The 19,936-nt window shown below is 53.6% G+C and overlaps 4 protein-coding genes across 4 annotated transcripts; 1 reads left to right on the top strand and 3 right to left on the bottom strand.

Moving 5' to 3' along the window:
- Positions 1-1,326: 1,326 nt before the first annotated feature.
- Positions 1,327-3,685, bottom strand: BDY24DRAFT_44628 (uncharacterized protein). The gene is made up of 3 exons (XM_076644921.1): positions 3,091-3,685; positions 1,535-2,895; positions 1,327-1,456 (listed from the first exon to the last, which is right to left on the bottom strand). Exons 1-2 carry the CDS (start codon positions 3,473-3,475, stop codon positions 1,781-1,783), a joined length of 1,500 nt encoding a protein of 499 aa, XP_076497213.1. The 5' UTR covers positions 3,476-3,685; the 3' UTR covers positions 1,327-1,456; positions 1,535-1,780.
- Positions 3,686-4,343: 658 nt separating this feature from the next.
- Positions 4,344-12,146, top strand: BDY24DRAFT_440966 (ABC transporter; the record flags this gene model as incomplete). The annotated part of the gene is made up of 38 exons (XM_076644570.1): positions 4,344-4,433; positions 4,512-4,733; positions 4,829-5,124; positions 5,210-5,267; positions 5,351-5,438; positions 5,510-5,586; positions 5,669-5,910; positions 5,987-6,120; positions 6,196-6,346; positions 6,427-6,733; positions 6,812-6,941; positions 7,023-7,095; positions 7,179-7,281; positions 7,347-7,401; positions 7,523-7,600; positions 7,661-7,756; positions 7,851-7,999; positions 8,150-8,217; positions 8,304-8,392; positions 8,470-8,749; positions 8,867-9,064; positions 9,150-9,259; positions 9,340-9,440; positions 9,518-9,586; positions 9,666-9,756; positions 9,823-9,899; positions 9,973-10,188; positions 10,249-10,319; positions 10,395-10,530; positions 10,639-10,748; positions 10,838-10,898; positions 10,990-11,055; positions 11,130-11,213; positions 11,290-11,359; positions 11,439-11,563; positions 11,642-11,771; positions 11,847-11,899; positions 12,129-12,146. The coding sequence occupies 38 exons, from the start codon at positions 4,344-4,346 to the stop codon at positions 12,144-12,146; spliced, it is 4,572 nt and encodes a 1,523-aa protein (XP_076497214.1).
- Positions 12,147-13,917: 1,771 nt separating this feature from the next.
- Positions 13,918-17,247, bottom strand: BDY24DRAFT_387408 (uncharacterized protein). The gene is made up of 17 exons (XM_076640220.1): positions 17,177-17,247; positions 16,965-17,086; positions 16,731-16,797; positions 16,550-16,619; positions 16,418-16,438; positions 16,321-16,343; positions 15,964-16,237; positions 15,814-15,891; positions 15,692-15,732; positions 15,522-15,612; positions 15,412-15,447; positions 15,086-15,301; positions 14,941-15,006; positions 14,768-14,806; positions 14,564-14,688; positions 14,442-14,466; positions 13,918-14,361 (listed from the first exon to the last, which is right to left on the bottom strand). The coding sequence occupies exons 3-17, from the start codon at positions 16,757-16,759 to the stop codon at positions 14,230-14,232; spliced, it is 1,266 nt and encodes a 421-aa protein (XP_076497215.1). The 5' UTR covers positions 16,760-16,797; positions 16,965-17,086; positions 17,177-17,247; the 3' UTR covers positions 13,918-14,229.
- Positions 17,248-17,530: 283 nt separating this feature from the next.
- Positions 17,531-19,122, bottom strand: BDY24DRAFT_387417 (cytochrome P450). Its single transcript, XM_076640221.1, has 8 exons — positions 18,884-19,122; positions 18,711-18,795; positions 18,615-18,642; positions 18,340-18,545; positions 18,207-18,272; positions 17,901-18,102; positions 17,810-17,834; positions 17,531-17,743 (listed from the first exon to the last, which is right to left on the bottom strand). Exons 1-8 carry the CDS (start codon positions 19,043-19,045, stop codon positions 17,552-17,554), a joined length of 966 nt encoding a protein of 321 aa, XP_076497216.1. The 5' UTR covers positions 19,046-19,122; the 3' UTR covers positions 17,531-17,551.
- Between the last annotated feature and the right edge of the window lie 814 nt (positions 19,123-19,936).

The following is a 19,936-nucleotide window of genomic DNA, read 5'->3' on the forward strand; positions in this document are numbered from 1 at the left end:
AAAGATCCTCGAGGAAAGAAGGAGAGGTGGCCGGAGGAGGGTGGAGATGGGACGACGTCGACTTCCGTTCGAAAGCGAGAAGGTGAGGACTCTTGAAGAGGGAGGAGAAGACGAAGAGGGTGAGCAAAGGAATACGAGGTGATGCGACTTGAAGATAAACACTCACCTTCTCGAGAAGAAGGAAAGGAAAGCACCAAAGCTGGGAAAAGGAGATGGTGGCCGTCAGGAGGAGAAAGGGTTTCCGGCCTCTTTGGCAGCTTTTGAAGTCAGCTGAGGACTGCGGAGGTTACGTTACGACGTCGAAGAACTCTTTAAAGTTTTCCTTTTGAGACTATTCACCTCCGAGTCTCACTTCAAATCAAGAGCAGATCGATTCCTTTTGACGACGACGCGTCGGCGCTGCTCAAGCCGTCAAAGGCGACCGCCCGCTCCTCTTCCTCGCCCTCGATATCTCTACAGAATCAACTTTCTCTTCGCTCTGACTTTGAGTACAACCTTGCAGCAGTCACAAGCAGTATTTGGGGCGGGAGAGTTGAATCTCCCTCTCGAATCCATCTCATTCTCTTCCTCTCTGTCCCCTCCCGCCGTCCCTCCCTCCAACCCAGACCCAACACCCAAATGGTCCTCAAGGTCATCCTTGACCAAGAGGAACCGAAGGACCTCCCTCGAAATCCTATCCGAGAGAAGTTTTTCTCCTCCATCGATCCAAATCAGGATCGGAAAGGAGGCAATGTCCAACCGAAACGCAATCTAGCGTAACGGAAGGATTGCTTTCCCTCAACCCTCCTCTGGAAGGAAGGAGAGGGATGGATACCCGACAGCCGACGTTCTGGTCGACGGTCGAACTACTAGACTCGCAGAGCCTGGAGAGGAGAGGAAAGGAGAGGAATGGGAAGTTCAGCGAGACGTAGGACGAGGGAGACCCCTTCCTCCTGCGACGTCGATGTAGAGGAAGGGAAAGAAGGACGAGAGCTCACCTTCAACGACTCTGGAGCTTTTGGACCGAGATCTCTATTTGAGATTAGCGTTCCCGAAAAGGTCCTTTGAGCTTCTCGTCGAGCGGATCACGGCTGAGGTGCTTCCCTCGTTGAAGAGAGGTAGAGGGAGATTCGTCTGTTGAGTGAGGTCGAAACGAGAAGTCAGCGACGGCTTGGAAGAACGGGAAATAGGGAAAAGGAGGGGGAAAGGGAGGAAAAGGGAAGGGAAGGGAGGAGGAGGAGGTGGAAGGAGCGAAGCGGGATGAAGTTACCGAGGAAAGAGGAGAGAGGAAACGAGAGAACCACAAAGCACGACCAATCCAACGAAGAGTCGACGTCCACCGCCTATCGAAGAAATCCAGCTTGGGAAGAAGAGCGAGATCGAGACGAGGAAGGAACGACGAGGGAGGGACGAAGGGGAAGGAGCGTGGCGATGCGGAGGAAGTGGAAGGGTCGACGAACGGGAGAAGGTGAGGACTCTGTTTTTTGAACGAAGAGAGAGAGAAGGAGTCAGTAAGAGGTAGAGAGGGAGAGGAGAGAAAGGCAGGAGGACTGACCTTCTCGAGAAGTCGGGAGGCGAACCGTCTCTGGAAGGGAAGAGGACGAAGAGATGATGGCCGTCAGGAGGAGAAAGGGAGGTCGAAGGATCAGCCCAAGGGAAAGTCGAATGTACTGCGAGAGGTTACTACCCTCGTTGCCATCGAAGACGCGTCTTGTCACACTTCTAGATTTCCGACGCGATGTAAAGTGAGAGAAAACAGACGTGGCATAAACTCTCCTCCCCTCGAATCCACAAAGCTAAACTACCTTCCCTTCCTCGGAATCGCCTGGGTCATCAACTCGTCTTCGACCAGATCCTCCTGCTCCGCATCACTACTCCCACCAGCCCTCTTCTTCCCCTTCGTCCTCTCCCCATCAACACTCTCGAAATCATCCACCAGGAACTCCTTCATCATCTCGTCCCCGTCCAGATCCTCCTCGTCCTGATCCTGATCGTCCTCGTACGCCGACGGGGAGAGGAACCGGTGTTGCGAGGTTGGAGAGGGTGAGAAATCGTTGGCATTGGAAGGTGGGGAGGAAGGGAAGGGTGTGTGTCGACGGTTGGTGAACTCGCCTTGAGTTTGACGGCCGAGGAAGGAGTGAGGAGAGGAGGGAGGCGAGGATTGACTTCCTTCGTGCTGGGAGGGAGACGGTGGGGAGGAGGAGTGTTGTTGTTGTTGGCTGCTGTGTTGAGCTGCTAGGACGGCTTGGATTTCGAGTTGGGTTTGAGCTCCGAGGGAGGAAGGAGAGGTTTGGTTGGTGGAGGAAGTGAGGGAGGCTCGAGTCGCGTTGGAGTCCTGACTTGAGTGCTTCTCGGATTCGACGACGACGACTTCCGCGACTGGAACGGCTAGTGTCGATGCTGGTGCTACTCCCGATGACGGTGATGAACTCGAAGCAGATCCTTCTCCTCCTCCTCCTCCTCCTCCTCCGAATCCGAACCTCAACGCGTCCCTCCCAAAGCCAAACACGCTCTTCTTCCCTAGCGGCAGCGTCCCAAACCCTCCTGACGTTCTTCTCTTCGGGGAAGGAGTTCCTACGGCTGCCGAGCCTGCAGCTGATGGTGAGTGGGATGCCGAGGAGGAGGCGGTTCCAGGGGAGTGAGGAATGAGGTCCGAGGCGGAGGAGAGGTTGGTGTGGGATGGAGAGGAAACGACGGTGGTCGCTGGTTGTGCTGAAGTTATGGGAGGGCCGAGGAAGGCTGGAGGAGGCTGGTTGGTGGTGGTTTGAGAGGGCTCGGTGAAGGGTTGGGCGAGGGATTCGTCTGTGTGCTGGGAGAGGATGGAGGGTGGTTGGGAGTGAGAGGAGGAGGAGGAGGTGGAGGGTTGGGAAACGAAGTTGGACGTGGACGCGTGAGGTTGTTCTTGAAGGAAGGTGCCTGATAAGCAGTTATACGCAGATGATATGAGTCAGTTGAGCGTCGAATGCCATATAAGTAGGGATTCGAAGATGAAGAGGCAACGAAGGATCGAAGGAAAGAGTTGAGCTTCATCTCCTTCCTTCCCTCCCTCCCTCCCTCCTTCCTTCCCTCTCTCCCCCCCTCTTTCCCCCCTCAGTTGGAAGCTGGACTTACCGAAGCCTTGACTCTCCTTCTCCCTAGCGTAGCACTGTCCATTCCTCATCTCTACATCCAACTCCTCCGTTCTGATGAACTTCTCGGCGAGGATGTGCGTTTGGACGTGAGCTCGCAAGATTCCCTTCTCCGAGAACCTGTCCGTACAGAACCCCCATTTGCACGGGAAAGGTAGAGATGATGTCGAGGATGCCATCCACGTTGGGAGAGAGAAAGGAAGAGGAGGGAAAGAGAGGTGGGTTGAGATGTCGAGGTGGTCGTTAAGAGTAGGAAGTGGCAAGCTCGAAAGGAAGGAAGCAGGAGAGGGCTGAACTCTCCTATGTAGCATCAACCTGCCTCCCTGTCTCGATACTCTAAGGTTCATACGAAGACGCATAAACCTCATAAGTACATAGGGCCTCTTCTTGTAGTGTGCAACTCCTGCTATTCGAACCAACGGCTGACTCGAAGCTCGCCGTCTCTCTTCTCCCTCCTCTAACCAGTGACAGCTCCTCGACCCTTCCACCTCCTCAACGAGAGCGTGTTCGAAGACCACCTTGGAAGTAGAACAGGCCTTGGACGAGCCTGGAGTTGCACGAAACTTCTTGACTCCGCTTTTCAAGAGAAGCGAGCTGGGGTATTCAACCAAAAGATAAAGGCAAGAACGTCGATCGAGCCTCGGGAGCTCGCCCTCTTCTCCTTTCTGTTCCGCTGATCTTGGGCCTTCGATTGATTCTTACATATGGAACTCTCACGCCAACCTCCCGACGACCTTTGCGAGGCCTCCATCGATGTCTCGCAAGCAGTACTTCGATCCAGCGCGTCGTGGCCGCATCGAAGACGGGATCGAACGTAGGAGCTGCTTTCCTTTCTCTCTCCCGCTGATAAACCCGCTGCCATGACTTCTCTACGCTTTCTTCCCAGACTTCTGTCTCTCCCCTTGGACGAGCTCGGCGTTAGGATTCTCAAACGAAGCAGAGTTGAGGAGCTTTCGCTCGACGCGTGAGTCGACTCTTTCCTCCCCCTCTCTCGAGATTTGCCGCCTCGGTCGCTCTCCATTCTCTGGTCAGGACGATCTTTAGGCAGGAACAGGCTCGGTCATGACGATTTATCACCCGCGTCTCGTTCGGGACGACTTCGGGCAGGGGGGCCAAAAAAAACAAACAATTTGGAGTCGCTGGGACGGCATCGAGGAAGCTGCTTTGTCTTCTTCGTTCCCTCAACACCCACTCCTACTTCCCTCAACTTCTCGACCAGCAGATTCGACTCGAGTCATGGAATCCCTAGGTCGACCTCTTTCGTGGAAGGAACCTAGCTACAGCAGCAACAACAACGACACCTCTTCGACCGATCAGCCTTCAGCCGTCGAGCTCAACTCCTCCTCCTCCCTTCCCTCTTCCTCCCCCTCCCCTTCCTCACCCTTTCCGCCTTCGATCTCGCAGAAACACACCAAGAACGAGGACAGGAGCGACACGGAGACCGCTGCTTCTTCCTCTCAGAGCGGAGAACAGCCGATCGGATCTAAGGAGGAGGAAGGGAGGAAGGAGGGGGCGATCGTCGCTAATGAAGATTCGAACAGTTTGAAGGAGAAGAACGCTTCCTCTTCCTCTTCTTCTTCAGGAGAGGACGACAAGAACAAGTGGACTTTCAGGAAGCAGCTTCAGGTGAGCTTCGTCATCTCTTGATCTTCTATCCCTTCCATAGTCACCCTCAAGTCGAGCTGACCTCCCGCCTCCTCTTCTCTTCAAATCATTTCCAGAAAGATCAAGATCTCCTCTCCTCCCACACTGGTCTCCCCTCTACTCGCTCGATTCCCCTCTCCTACTCTCATCTCTCCGTCCGAGGTTCTGGAGGCGATGGAGACGTCGAATTCGCTCCTACCGTCGGATCGATGTTCATGCCTTGGTCAGGGAAGAAGGACGCGAAGAAGGCTGCTAGACTTCACGAGGCGAAGGCGGCGGAGGACAGGGATGCTAGCTCTCGGGCGAAGAGGTCGGGAGATGAGGAGGGAGAGAAGGACAAGGCTTCGAAAGAGAACCTCAAGAAGGGAGAGAGGTGAGTCGCGACTTTTGATTCTTGGTCGTCGTTTTCGTTCGAGCTCTTCTCACTGACGCGACCTCCTCCTTTCTCTTCCTCTCAGGTACCTACTTCATGACTTCAACGGACTCGTCAAGTCCGGAGAGATGATGCTCGTCGTCGTTCGTGATCTCTCTTTCTTCATGCTTTGCGCCCGTCGACTTCGACTAACTCATTCCCGTTCTTCGCCCTCTTCTGCACACAGGGTCGACCCGGATCTGGATGCACCACCTTTTTGAAGGCTCTCGCTGGATTGACGGAGGGTTTCGCTGGAATCGATGGAGAGACAAAGTGTGAGTTTTGTTCTCGTCGACTCTCGTTCTCCTCTTCAGCGCGTCGCCGACTTTTTCCCCTTGCGATTTAGACGGAACGATGAGCTCGAAGAAGGAGCTCAAGCCCTACCAAGGACAGGTCATCTTCAACTCAGAGGACGATATTCACGTGAGTTTCCGAACCTCTTCTACGTCCCCGATTTCGACGCGTCTCTTACCCCTCCCTCTCTCTCTCTCTCTCTTCGCTCCAGTTCCCAAACCTCGCCGTCGGTCACACTCTCGATTTCGCTCTTCAGAACAACACTCCTGCTCCCGAAGCTCGACCTCCCAAGGAAGATGGAAGCATTCCATCGTCCGAAGAATACGACGCCAAATTCAAGGCCGAGCTCCTCAAGATTTTCGGTCTGGAGCACACGAACGAGACGAAGGTCGGAGACGAGTACGTTCGAGGAGTCAGTGGAGGAGAGAAGAAGCGAGTTTCGATCGCCGAAGTGTGAGTTCTTTCTACGCATCCGCTCCTTTCGACACGGCGAAGCCTCAAGCTGAACTCTTCCGACCTCTTTCTCTAGCTTGACCTCTCGAGCTTCTGTTCAGCTCTGGGACAACGCTACTCGAGGACTCGACGCCAACACTGCTCTCGCTTACGCTCAGATCATGAGGGATCTCACGGACGTCTCGAGAAACACGACAGTCATCTCCCTTTGTGCGTCGCGTCCTCCTCTTGCTCGCCCTTCATCACAGCTCTCTGACGCTCTTCTCGTCTTTCATGCTTCACCAGACCAAGCTGGAAATCAAATCTACAAGCTCTTCGACAAGGTTACTGTCATCGCCGAAGGAGAGATCATCTACTACGGACCTCGAGATCAAGCGAAGGGATACTTTGAGGACATGGGATTCGACTGTCTGGACGGGGCGAACGTCGCTGATTTGTGGGTATCCCTTCATCTCGAACGCTTATCCCTCTCAAGGCCTCAATGCTGACTCCCTTTCTCTCCTTTTTCGTTCGTAGCTTGACTGGAGTCACCGTCATGTCCGAGCGACGAGTGCGAGAAGGTTTCGAGTCCAAGATCCCAACTCGAATCGCCGACTTCGCTTCTCGATATCGCTCTTCGGAGATCTGTAGGAAGATGCAGGAGGAGCTCGACCATCATCTCGCCGACGAGGAAGGAACGAAGAAGGAGACCCGAGCTCTTCAGGACGTCGTCAAGCGAGAGAAGCACAAGAGGGCCATCAAGAACCAACCTCAAACCGTCGGCTTCGGAAGACAAGTTACCAACGCTCTTCAGAGGGAGTACCGTCAGAGGTGGGGAGATCAAGTGAGTGCTTTCCGTTCGAGCTTCGTTTCGATTTCAATCGAGAACTGAACCGATCTTCTTTCCTCGTTTTCTTAACAGTACACCCTTTGGGCTCGACAGTTGACTACTCTCGTTCAATCTCTTATCGTTGGATCTCTCTTCTACTCGATGCCGCTTACCACGAGTGGACTCTTCACGAGAGGGGGTGTTTGCTTCTTGAGCTTGCTCTGTGAGTCGCTGTCGACCGTGCCTCTCGTTTCGATCTCTCCTTTCCCTCGCTCACCGTACCTCCTTTCTTCTCACCTTGCAGTCCCTTCTCTCATTTCCCTCGCTGAGACTACGGCAGCCTTCGAAGGTCGAGCCGTCATGGCGAAGCACAAAGGGTGAGAGACGAGTTCGAGCTCTCGTCGTCCTCCTTTCCCTTCCGAACCCCTGACCTTCCTTCCTTCCCCTCACTTTCTACCAGTTTCTCCATGTACCGACCATCGGCAGTGATGCTCGCCCAAACCCTCGCCGACCTTCCCATCTTCCTCGTTCAATTCGCTGTCTTCTGCTTGGTCTCTTACTTCGTGAGTCGATCAGTCCCCCCTCGGCAACTCGAACGTCAGCATTAATCTATGTTTCCTTCATTCAGATGACTGGGCTCCGTCAACAACCCGGACCGTTCTTCATCTTCTACCTCTTCGTTTGTTCGTACCGATCTCTCGAGGTTTCCAATTGCGTCGCGTCTCCCCTTTCCGTCGCGTCGGTTCGAGTTGGCTGACTTACTTCCTTCCTCTTCCTGCCCAACACTCTTCCTCTCCCTTCTAGACATCACGACTTTGAGCACGACTGCCTTCTTCAGATTCATCGGATCGATGTTTGGGAGCTTCCAGGGAGCCTCGAAAGGTGAGTTTGACGCGCTCGACGTCGAGGATCGTTCCTGACCTTCCTTCTACCTATTACCAGTCTCCGGATTCACGTTTTCTGTGCTGGTCACCTACGCTGGATTCATAGTGTCTACTAGGGAGATGAAGCCTTGGTTTGGGTGGCTTAGGTGGCTCGGTGAGTCCTAGCTCTTCATCGTCGTTCGACCTCTTGCTCTTCGTTCCGCTCCTTCGACGCTGGAGCTGATGCCCCTTGCCCTCGATTTTCTCAGACCCGATCTACTACTCGTTCGAGGCTCTCATGAGCAACGAGTTCACTGGTCAGACCTTCGAGTGTGCTCCCAATCAACTGGTTCCTTACGGTGAAGGTTACACGACGGGAAGCAACCAGGGTTGTGCCATCGCTGGTTCTGTCGCTGGAGTACGTGTCTCTACGTTCACTTACCCTTGCCTAGATTGGAGAGGAAAGGGGGTGGAGGTGGTGGAAGCGAGAGAGAGGGAGAGGCTTCGAGTCGTCTTCCGCATCCGTCGACCGTCGCGTCCATCTTCTGACCTTTCTTTTCCCTCGCAGTCTACCTCCCTTTCCGGAACCACCTATCTTTCGACTGCTTTGGCACTCTACCGGTCTCATCTCTGGAGGTGAGTCGTCTCGAACTCGAACATCGAGCGCCAAATCGTTCGCACGAAGCTGATCCCTTCGATCCTTCCCTTCTTTATCGTCGCAGGAACTTCGGAATCGTCATCGCTCTCTGGATCTTCTTCGTCGTCCTCACTTGCATCGGTACCGAACGTCTCCCTGGAGCTGGATCCACGAGTTCGTCCAAATTCTTCCCCTTCTTCGAAGATCCGATGTCTGATCTTTCTTTCTTTGCTCTTCTCCTCTTCTCGCAGAGGCTATCCTCCTGTACAAACGTGGAGGGGGAGGAAAGTTCATCAAATCTGCCAACCAAAACGGGACTGGACCTCGAGACGAGGAGGAAGGCTCTTCGACCTCGCAACCAACGGAGGAACCCTCAGGTCGAGGCGAAAAGGACAAGAGCTCGAAGGACGTGCATGCTTCGAACTCCGTCTTTACCTGGTCGAAGCTCACCTACAAGGTCGGATCCGGGGACAAGCAGCTTACTCTGCTACAGGACGTTCAGGGATGGTGTAAGCCAGGGACCCTTACCGCGTGAGTCGTCCCCCAAGGAACGAGCTGCGACGCGTCCTCCCCTTCGTCGAACGTCTCAAAATCGTTCGAAACGCCTTCAGACACCATCTGACTCCTTCTCGCATCTTGCTTTTACAGTCTCATGGGTGCGAGTGGTAGCGGAAAGACAACCTTGATGGACTGCTTGGCTCAGAGGAAGGACGAAGGAGAACTGCACGGAGAAGTCCTCGTCAACGGTCAACCTCTCCCTCTCTCGTTCCAAAGAACCACTGGATTCTGCGAGCAGGTCGACGTTCATCTGCCTCAGGCAACCGTCAGGGAAGCTCTCGAGTTCAGGTCAGTCGATCTCTTCGTTACGCCTCTCTTGCCCAAACTCACGTCCTCTCTCCCTCCTTCCCTTTTCACTTCCCCACTTCCCCAGTGCTATGCTTCGACAACCTCGGAGCACTCCTGCGAAAGAACGATTGGCCTACGTCGATACCATCATCGAATTGCTCGAACTTCACGACATCGAGGACGCGATCATTGGAGGTGAGTCCTCGACGCCTCTTCTGCTCCTTCTCTTTCTCTTCCTTACCCTTGGTTCTGACTATCTTCTCTATCTCTCGCAGTTCCTGGAGCCGGACTTGGAATTGAGCAGAGGAAGCGACTTACGATTGGAGTCGAACTCGTGTCAAAACCTCTTCTCCTCTTCCTCGATGAGCCGACTTCGGTGCGTCGCTCTTTCTTTCCTCGAAACATGACGCGACTCTTCTGACTGACGTCAAACCTCCTTTTCTCGGCTCTCAGGGTCTCGACGGACAGTCCAGTTTCCTCATCGTCTCGTTCCTTCGCAGACTCGCAGCTGCAGGACAAGCTGTGAGTTTTTCTTCCTTCGTCGAAATTCACCCTTCGAGACTGACCCCACCTTTCGCTGCTTCCTTCTCTCGGACCTCAGGTCGTCGCCGTCATTCATCAACCATCAGCTTCCCTCTTCGCCGAGTTCGACGACCTACTTCTCTTGAAGAAAGGAGGTCGAACCGTCTACTGTGAGCAGCTCCCCCCCCCCTCCTCCTCTTCGTCTCGATCTGACCTCTCTCTCTTCCTCCCTCTAGTCGGAAAGATCGATAAGCTTCCTGAGTATTTCGAGAAGGAGAACGTCAAGATTCCATCAGGCGTCAACCCAGCCGAGGTGAGCGAGACGCGTCGTCTTCAACCCGTCTCCGTCCTCCCCTTGACTGAAGTCACGCGTCTTACCCTTGCAGCGAATGATCGACATCGTCTCCGGAGATCTCAGCAAGGGACGTGACTGGTCTGAAGTCTGGCTCAAGAGCGACAACTGCACCGAAGTCGCGAAGGAAATCGAGAGGCTCAAAGCGGAGAACAAGGACAAGATGTCGGACGATCCAGAGGAGGGAAACGAGTTCGCCTCGACGACCATGACCCAGCTTCGTCTCGTTACCCAACGAGCTTCAACTCAGGTGAGCTAGCTCCTACTCGTCTCAGCTTTCCTCGAATCTTGCTGACTTGATTTCTCTCAGCTGTGGCGAGACACCGAATACATATCTTCCAAGTTCGGCCTGCACGTTGGATCTGCTCTCTTCAACGGATTGTGAGTCCTCGCTCGCTTCTCCATCCTTTCGCTATGCATGCTAACCTCGAACCCTGTCTGCCCTCTTCCTCTCAGTACATTTTGGATGATCGGAAACTCCTACGCCGACCTTCAGGCTCGACTCTTCACCATCTTCCAGTTCATCTTCGTCGCTCCGGGGGTCATCGCACAGGTTCAGCCCAAGTTTATCGCAAATCGAGACATCTTTGAGGTGAGTTGGAGCCTTCGTTGCGACATGAATCGTCAAGAAGAGGGCGACCTCCCAAGCTGGAACTGACGCGTCTCTTTCCCTCTTCTTCCTCTTTCCTCTTCGACTCAGGCTCGAGAGAAGAAGGCCAAGCTCTACGGATGGCAAGCCTTCATTCTCGGAGAGATCGTCGCTGAGATTCCGTATCTCCTGGTCTGTGCCCTCCTCTACTTCGCCCCTTGGTGAGTCTTGCTTCGTTTCCTCTTCTCGAGCTCCCGTCTGTCCTCGTCGATCTCGTCTCGCATGCTGATCAAGCTTTCCCTCTCTTCAGGTACGCTGTCGTTGGGTTCTCGTTCCGTCCTGGAGTCGCTGGCCCCGTTTTCCTCGAGATGGTGAGCTTGACGTCAACCTCTTTCCTCTCTCCTCTCTTCTTCATTCTCGACCTTCCGCTCACCGGGCTTTTTCTAAAACTCGACCCTCCAGGTTCTATACGAGCTTTTATACACGGGAATCGGGCAGTTCGTGGCTGCTTACGCTCCCAACGCTACAGTCAGTCGTCGTCTCTTCGACCTTCCCTTCCCGAGTCTGGTCCTGACGCCTTTTTATCGACGCCCTCTTATCAGTTCGCCGCACTCGTCAACCCTCTCCTCATCGGTGTACTCGTTTCTTTCTCTGGCGTTCTCGTTCCCTACCCACAAATCACTGCTGTGAGTTCATAACCGACGTCGACGCGGTCCGGCCGACCGATCTACGCTGACTGTGTCTTCCTCCCTTCTCTCTCAGTTTTGGCGATACTGGCTCTACTACCTCAATCCCTTCAACTACTTAATGGGGGCTATGCTAGTATTCCCCAGTACGTTGCGCTGGAATACTCGAACAACGGGGACTTGGTCTTTTCTCGACCTGACTCCCCTCCTTTTTCTTCGCAACAGTTTGGGACGTTGAAGTTCGCTGCACCGACCAAGAGCTCGGACGATTCGCTCCTCCTTCCGGCCAAACCTGTGGAGAGTACATGGCGCCTTTCCTCTCTCAGAACCCCGGTTACATCGTCGACGACGTGAGGCCTCCTTTCTTTTCGACTTTCCCTCGAACGACGATGCTGATCTTCTTAATTTCCGTTCGTTTCTTCCTCAAGAATGCGACCGACGAGTGTGCCTACTGTGTCTACTCCAAGGGATCCGACTATCTCGCCACTCTCAACCTTTCAAAGCACATCTATGGGTGGAGGGACATCTGCCTCACTTTCTTATTCGTCCTGTCGTCTTGTGAGTCCTCGCTCTTCCGCCCCTTCCTCCTCTTTCTCGACTACCGCTCACCGTCACCTTCTATTCGATCTACAGACGGCCTCGTCTTCCTTCTCATGAAGCTTCGAAGCAAGAAGACGAAAGCTGCTGTGCGTTCTTTTTCCTCGCTCTTTTCTCGTCGCGTCCGACTGACCGTCGCTTCTTTCCCTCTCCTCCGTTTCTCGCCCCACACAGAACTAGAGATATCTCACCCGTCCTCAACCTCCCCATAGAATATTCGACTGGACCTAAACTGTATCCATGCCTTTGCTATAGCAGTCGACGCGTCCAACCCCGTTCCCGCTCTCCCCTCCCCTCCTCCTTCCCTCCCTCCGTCAGGGAGAAAAATTACCGTAATGTGCCTCTCGTCTTGCAGAAAAGGGAAACTCTTCCGAAAAGCTACCGCCCTCAAAAAGCTACCGTCCTCGAAAAGCTACCCGCCCACGGGCTCGTCCTCCCCTCCCTTTGATTTCGACCCTCCTAAATCCTGCAAACAAAGAGATATATGGATCCAGATCGTGGACGAAGAGGAGAGGAAGCTGGCTGAGAACATGTTCCTGTGAGGGAGGAGGAAGGGAGGGAGGCAGACGGATCGTTTGCTTTTCTTCGACGACGACGCACGCTTTTCTCGTTTCTCTGTCTTTTGGGTTCTCCGGTCGATACCTCAATTTGATAGCTTTCGCTCTGTTTCCTCCTTTGTTCTCACGATACATCTCTATAGAGGTTCCTTTGCATCGGACGGCCTCCTCGACCTTCGTTCGTTTTTCACAGTGTTCGCTCTCCTTTCTTTTCGCCTCTACGACCTTCTCTCTCGCTCACGTCATATTTTTTCTCTGCCGTTCTCCTTACTCGGAAACTCACGATCTTGATCAACTCCTCTCCATCTTTCTCAGGTCGATGGAGAAAGAGAAGCGCGTCGTCTCAGCGAGCGCCCGTTTCCTTCTTCGATTTTTCCTAACGTTCGCTCTTCTCAGCGTCGAGCCCAATCTTTTACATATTGCTGGATAGAAGTAGGATCCCATCAGGGAACTCATGCGCTTCTAGAGAAAGAAAGAAGGAAGGAGTCGTCGACGACGCGGACAGGGGCATCGACTCTCGATCTAGGAACGACTTGTCGAATCTCGGAACCGGATCGTCCAACCCATCTTTTCGACGCGATAGCTCGTCGCTGAGAACAGTGAAGGGCTCGAAACTTTGAGGAAGAAGAGATGTATCAGAAAACTCTTCCCTGGAGCCGTCTCAGCTCGAGAGGACCGAGTCGAGCCGGTCAAACGTGGGGTTGAGGTGTGCGTCTCTCGCTCTTTCTCTTCTCTACGCGACCACCCTTGAAGAACGATCAGTTGTAGGTTCAATACTTTGCTCTCGTCGAGATCTCTACTTCTTCAGAACAACGCGGAAAGGTCCTCTCTGGCTCCCTTCGGCCTTCCAAGTGGAGAAGGCGGAGAGGGAGAGGAAAACCGACGCGTCTTCTTCCCCGTCCTCCCCCCTCCGCCTCTCAGCTTGAATCCCGACCCATCCAACTCTCGATTTCGAGGAGGACAGCCCTACAAACCTCGTGAATCCTCTCTCGAGTACAAGAACCTCCTTCCGCCCTCCCTCGTTTTCGTTCCTCATCCTCTCTGGCCTTTTGGCTTAGATCATGTGTAGTATCTGTTTTTAATAGTTTAACCACTATTACGGGACCCATCGGGTCCCTTTTGGTTTTCATCTTTTTGCCTTGCCCGTCTCCCTGATCCTCTGCTTGCACGATTGGGAGACACGATGACCTTGCCGCTGCACTACTGGCTTGCGTTGTCAGGGACCCCCCCACCCCTCCTCCTTTCACTACTGTGGCTTCTTCAGTTCTTCCGTTTGGAAGAGCTGGGAGCTCGTTGCGAACACATCCTACCCCCTCCCTCCCTTTCTTCGTCCGCGTCGAGCTCGTCTAGCGTCGCTCTTCGTATTCGCTGTCGTTTCCTTTGCCCCTACGTACCTGCTCTTGCTGCTCCATCTCATGGAAAGAAGACGAAGGAGAGAGACGCCAAAGAGTAGACAGCTTCGAAGGAAGGAAGGAGGTTGAGCTCGACGACCCTCCAACTCGCCAGCGCATAGATCCTCTTGTCTTCCTTTTCTCTCTCTCTTCTTCATCATCAACCAGCTTCATCGATCCAAGAAGGAGGTGTTTACCCAAGATAAGTGGGTGTGTGTAGCCTATGATATACGAGTGAAGCAAGTAGGGCATCATGCAGAGTCGTGTTGAAGCGAGAGCGGAAGGGAGGTGAGAGTGAGAGGTATCGTGGTCGTCGAAGGGTGATTAAGTAGAGAAGAGATGCGAGGGGGATCTAAGAGACAGAAGGGAGGTAGGTATAGTAGATTAGAAAGTTAAGCGAGCAAGAAAGAAGAAGAGCAGGGTGCGAGGGAGGGGAGGGAGAGAAGGAGAAAAAGAGAGAGGTCGGTTCGATCAGTTCGGCCAAAGATTCTGAGCCTGGAACCCTTTGACGATCTTCTCGACCTCCTCGAGGGTGAGAGCAGGATGCTTGGGGACGAAGTTGAGGAGCTTTCGAGCTTTCGATCCGTCCAGGTTGATGGCGTTCTATATGTGATCGTTCGGCGGCGAAGAAGAAGGTCGAGTCAGTTTCGAGCTCAACAAAGAAGCTTGAAGAAGGACCCCACCTTTTGGAACTCGTGTTCTGGCAGACTGAAGAGAGAGAAGACGGAAGGAAAAGAAGAAAGGTCGGTCAGGGAAGGAGACGACGCGTCGGAGAAGATGGAAGGAAAGCAAGAAGAGGACGTACTACGGCGAAATCGGACTGTTGTCTATCGGAGGAGTGTTCTTCTGAAGCATCTCTCCCCACGCCTCGATGTGCATCTCGTTGGCGTCCTCGACCATCTCCCTGAAGTCGAGATCCTTGAAGGCGAGCTGTGATTCGAGGAGGAAAGCGGGAAGTCAGCGAACGAGTTTCGCAGACGAAGAAAAACGAGAGAGTTGCTGAGATCACCTTTGCGAACAGAGCAGTCACTGCACCGTAGTAGTCGTGCTGTGAAGGAAAGGAGGGAGGTCAGCACGAGCTTGATTGAGGTCGAAATCGCAAGAGAGACTCGTCCCTCTCGAATCCTCGTCGGGTCCCCCGCCTCGTTTCCCTCTCAATCCACTCTACTGAAGACGACTCACCTTGATGCCCCAGAACTTCGAAACAGCCTTCGCAATCACGTCCTGAGTCGTCGAACCGTCGTCGACCTGTCCGAAGCAAAGTCGTTCGAGCCCAGATCAGGCTTCTCTTCTCTTTCCTCACCGCCAATACAAGCTCGGGACTCACGATGTTGAACAGAACAGCCTTCGGAGTCTTCTCCACCGGACAGATCCCCTTCAACTCCTCCACCTGCTCCTTCGAGACTCCTGAAGGCGAAAACTCGACAGCAGCGAGAGCGTCTGCTTTCACACGACCTCCGACGGTACGTATCCATTCCGAAGCTAGATGAGCGGCGAGAGCGACGTCGGTAGTGTGAATGGTGTGAATTTTGAGGTCGGAGGACTGGGTGGGAATGAAAGGAGGAAGAGGGCGAGACGCGTCGAGAAAGGAGTGAAAAGTCAGCGGTGCACGACAAGAACGACGGGTAAAGGGGACTGAGGCTGCCGACGAACCCAGAGAAGCTTCATGTCTTGTTTTAGGTACTTGTACTGGATGAAGAAGCAGAAAACGCGTCGATCAGCAGGGCTCGAAGAGGAGGGAGAGGAGGCAGATTCGAACGAACGATGTGACCGGCGACGATCCGAGGAAGGACGACTCCGGTGAGAGAGTTGGGTCCGTACTCAGCTCCTATCCGAAGAATGACGAGGTTAAGACTGTTGAGAAGGAAGGAGGAGAGTCAGAGAGAGGAGTCGAGAGGAGGAGAGACGCGAGTCGAGAAGGAGGAAAACGAACTCAGGGATATTCGCGAGTGCTCTGGAAGCTTCGTGCCGCCACTGCTCGGAAAAGAAAGGAAGGTTTCCAATCATTGAAAACTCATTTAGGTCGAAGATGATTTGAGGAAGGGAGGGACGAACCTGTCCTCGACCCTCGTCCGGCACCAGTTTCGACGAGCTCTCCTTGTGCCCACCCTTCTCCGATCCCGACATCTTGTACTGAAGAAGACGAAGCATAACCTTCGTCAGCTACTCATCCAGAAACCAAGCTGAGAGGTCGTGTAAACTCACGTAGGGATACGAGACTCGCACGTAAGCGTCGACCTTCCTCCTCTGAGCCTCAGCTCCCAACCCCGCCGCCAGCTGAGCCGTCTGAGTCATGTGCATGATCTCAGGCCTCGAGCTATCCCTCTCTCCTGTGAGATCGTAGACGATGGTGAAGGCTTCCTTGCCTGGCGGAGGATCGAAGACGGAAGTGACGGTCGACGAGACCGTGAGATTGGCTTGACGATACTCGACGAGATCGGTGTGTTTGAGGGAGAGGAGGAAGTCTGGAGAGACGTATCTGCAAGGTGAGAAGTAAACGAGGAGAAGAGAAAGGTCAGAGTAGAGCAGGAGAGGTGAGAAGAAAGAGGACAGGAAACTCACGTCGTCGCTGGAACGACCGACACCTGTGGATTCGAAGAAAGAGCGTCAGCATCGAAACCGACGCCCGAACCAGATCCTACCAGAATCCAAGACTTACCTTATCCACTATCCTCACGAACTAAACCCACGTGAAAACAATCGAACAAGGATCAGCTCTCGCTCTCCCTCCCTCTCTCCCTCGCTCCCCTCCTGCGACTCGGTCTTCGCTCTTCCGGCGACGAGAACTCACCGAGACGAGAGCTTCTCCTCCTTCTGGGACCAGCAGAGACAGCAACGGAGAAGCGAAAGTTGATATCCCACTTCGATTCGAGGAAGAGTCAAAGGTCAAACAGAGCCGAAGAAGGCAGAAGGAAAGAGATCAGCACTCGAGTCTCTTGTGCCTCTGGTTTCATTCGAGGGTTCGAGCTCACCCTAGGATCAGAACGGAAGGTTTGGGCATGCTTTTGAGAGACTGGTTCGGTTGGGTGTTGATGAGGGCTGAGTAGATGAAAAGCAGGGGCAAGGGAGGAAGGGGGGAGGAAAGGAAGAGAGAATGGGGAAAGAGAGCAGGGGAGGGGTGGTGAGCTTTCGATTCCCCTTTGATCAACCCTCTCTTCCGTTCCCTTCCCTCTCCTTCTCTATATAGAGCATGACGACGAGCTCACCTGTCTCGTAGATGATGGCGGAGAAAGACTTTGAAGGTTTGAAGGGCGGAGGGAAGGAAGGAACTCGACAGGAAGGGGAGGCAGGGAAAGAAGCAAGGGGGTTCGAGCGAGCACCGAAGGGACTGGCGAGAGAACGAGCAGACGAAGGAGGAGAGAGAATTTTCAGCGGCTGAGATCAAAGAGCATATTGAGAGCAAGGGGTGTAGGCTCACCTGAAGAAGAGAAAGAAAGCGAAAGTAGAAGGGAGGGAGGGGAGGAGATGGACGTTCGAGGGAAGGAAGGGGTGTTGAGGTCGAAAGATCGACGCCCTCCACATCTCCCTGGTTCAAGAGACGGGAGACGTTTTCATCTTCTCTCTCATACCAGGAAGCTAAATTGAGGCGGGTGCGCTCAGCATCGACTTTTGGGAAGACAGGCGGCTGTCGTGAGGTCTCAAATTCTTTCATAAAAGTACAAAGAACGGAGGCAGGGCGACGCGAGCGACGTTTCAGCTCTCTCTTCTTCTCCCTTCTTTCTCTCTCCTGCTTTTCTCCTCTCCTTCAGCGATATATACATGTCATCAATGACGCCTACCTTCCAAACGAGTCTCAGTTCGACTTCTCCTCCCCACCAGCAACCATCGCCTCAGGCATCTCGTCCCACCTCCTCAACCCGACCCAGTTCGTATCAGGCTTCCTCGTGATGCGTTCCGTCGTAGTCTCGCTTCGAAGGTGGTAAGGGAGGGGAAGAATGAAGTAGGAGAGGGAGAGTTGGGCGATGAAGAGGCGGAGGAAGACGAGCTACAAACAAAGAGCGGGAGTCAGTCGACGACGCGTCGCGGGAAATTCGAGAACGACACCACTCACAGCGATCTTGTAGCCGTAGCACATCCTGCGAGACGAAGCAAGGGACGTCAGGTTTGGAGTGAATTGATGAGACAAAGGACCATCGACTCACCTAGTCCCACCTCCAAAACTCGCCGACCAAACCCTCGTCGCATCGAACCTCCCTTTCTCGTCGAGCCATCTCTCAGGTCGGAACTCCTCCGAATCCAAATACTGATGCCTCGTCGCCCATCCGGTGAGGAGAAAGATTCCAGTTCCAGCGGGGATGGCGTACTCTTCTCCGTTGGGACCGAAGAGAGTCGTGTCGACAAGAGCTGGAGGGCGAATCGACGCGGTTGGAGAAAGAGAGCGAAAGTCAGCACACAACAGCGTGAATTACGTTTTGGATAGAGATAGGGGACATGGGAGAGTGACGAACCCTGTCTATCTGTGGAGTGGACGGCTTGAGCGAGTCGGGAGCATTCTTGAACGACGGCTTCGAAGTCTGTTTCGATGAGTGAAGACGATCAGCACGTCTTTGAGTTGAACTAGATAGATATGGATGTACTCACAAGGTGTCAGATCGGGAGTGATCTCGTCGAGAGTGGGAGCTCTGTCGTCGGGGGAGGGCAAAGCTCGAGCGAGCTCGTCGTGAAGTCGTTTCTGCACTTCAGGGTTTTCACTGAGGAATTTGAGGACCTGATAGACACGAAACTTCAGTGAAGGATTTACTAGGTCTCGGGTGGTCTTGAAAGAGCGTACCCAGAGTTGAGTTGTGCTGTGAAAAGAAACGAGATCGAAGTCAGCGCGTCGAAGAGAATTATGATCGAGCAGAGAGGACGCGTACCTCGAGGTTTCCGCTCCAGCAAACATGACTGCTCGGAAAAAAAAACCACCGAGTCAGTTGACGAAGAAGGATATCGTGAGGAAGGGAGAAGCTCACAAGCAGTCAACTCATCTCGAAGCTCGTCTTCGGGCATGACCTCTCCCTCTCCATTCGATGCTTCCTTCCTCACGATGATGTCGATCTAAGTCGACAGAAGAAGTCAAAGAAGTGCTCTTTTAGTGCTGACTCGTATCTCGGAATCCGTACAAGGAAAGTAAAGCGAGACTGACCATCGACTTGACGCCGTCGATCTCCCCACCCCCTCTAATCTTCTGCCTCGTCTTCTCGACTCGATCAATCACGTAGAGATCATTCCTATCTCTAGCAGCCCTAGCATCCGGATGCAACCGTTTGGCCCAAGAGATGAGCTCGCAGAACGGCCCCGAAGTCATGGTCTGCGACGCGTCGACAGAACGAACAATGTCAGGACCGCTGGAGCTTCTTGGATTCGGACTCGAACTGACGTTCATTATCGTCACGTAGTCCTCGGTCAAGACATGAGGCTTTCCAGAAGAGAGTTGCTCGTCGAAGTCTCCGTACAAAAGCTCAGCCATCTGCGGTTCAGGAAGGAAGAGACAGCGTCAGCACCGTCGTCTCCCTCCTTTCTCCCTGATGCCAGAACGTGGCACTCACTACGTTCGTTCCGAGACCTTCGAGACGAGCCAGGGAAGCAAAGAAAGGGCCCTCCCCTTCTGCTTCAGACCGAGACCTCGCACCGAACTCGTCGAGGAGAGTGTTGCAATGCGAGTTGAAGACCGAGGCCGTCAAGTTGAGGAAGGCCGGAGATGAAGACTGAAGAGACGTAAAGGTCAGTGTATATACAGAGAGAACGGAGAAACGAAGAGGGATGAAACAAACGTAGGCGAAAGCGCGTCGGTGGGATATCACAAGTTTTCCTTCGAAACGAAACGATGAGAGGCGGAAAATCAGCTTTTCGCGGAGGAGCTGGACGAGGGAAGCTGTGATGTGCGTACCAGTCTTGTTGGAGAACACGGACTTCGGGATCGCACCTCTGAAGATCTGAGGGAAGTAAGAACGAATCGAAAAGAGAGTCAGACGACGCGTCGTTCGTTCCAAGAATCTCGAGCCTCAACTCACCTCAATCATCGAATCAGCAGTATCCCAATCCCTCGATGCATTCACGAACTTGATCATCTCTATATCAGACGCGATGAGACTGAGAGAAAGCCAAGTCGGCGTCAGTGAAGCTCTTCCTGTCTCGTCAAGTTTCAACCTCGCTCCCTCCCCTGATTTTCTTCCCTCCCTCCCATCGTCTTCTCGAC

This window comes from Mrakia frigida (assembly GCF_051309035.1).
Source record: "Mrakia frigida strain ATCC 22029 unplaced genomic scaffold BDY24scaffold_13, whole genome shotgun sequence".
In the NCBI taxonomy this organism is placed as follows: domain Eukaryota; kingdom Fungi; phylum Basidiomycota; class Tremellomycetes; order Cystofilobasidiales; family Mrakiaceae; genus Mrakia; species Mrakia frigida.

Bases quoted from the DNA above. Each gene is read 5' to 3' on its own strand.
- BDY24DRAFT_44628 (XM_076644921.1), bottom strand. From the start codon at position 3,475: ATGAGGTTTATGCGTCTTCGTATGAACCTTAGAGTATCGAGACAGGGA. The intron at 2,896-3,090 runs GTAAGTCCAGCT...ACTGCTTATCAG, and splicing joins GAAGGAGAGTCAAGGCTTCG to GCACCTTCCTTCAAGAACAA.
- BDY24DRAFT_387408 (XM_076640220.1), bottom strand. From the start codon at position 16,759: ATGCCCAAACCTTCCGTTCTGATCCTAGG. The intron at 15,733-15,813 runs GTTCGTCCCTCC...TTTTCCGAGCAG, and splicing joins CGGACGAGGGTCGAGGACAG to TGGCGGCACGAAGCTTCCAG. The intron at 15,302-15,411 runs GTTCGTCGGCAG...ATTCCCACCCAG, and splicing joins AAGACATGAAGCTTCTCTGG to TCCTCCGACCTCAAAATTCA.
- BDY24DRAFT_387417 (XM_076640221.1), bottom strand. From the start codon at position 19,045: ATGACTTCGGGGCCGTTCTGCGAGCTCATCTCTTGGGCCAAACGGTTG. The intron at 18,273-18,339 runs GTGAGTACATCC...TCATCGAAACAG, and splicing joins CACTCCCGATCTGACACCTT to ACTTCGAAGCCGTCGTTCAA. The intron at 18,103-18,206 runs GTTCGTCACTCT...TTCGCCCTCCAG, and splicing joins CCACTCCACAGATAGACAGG to CTCTTGTCGACACGACTCTC.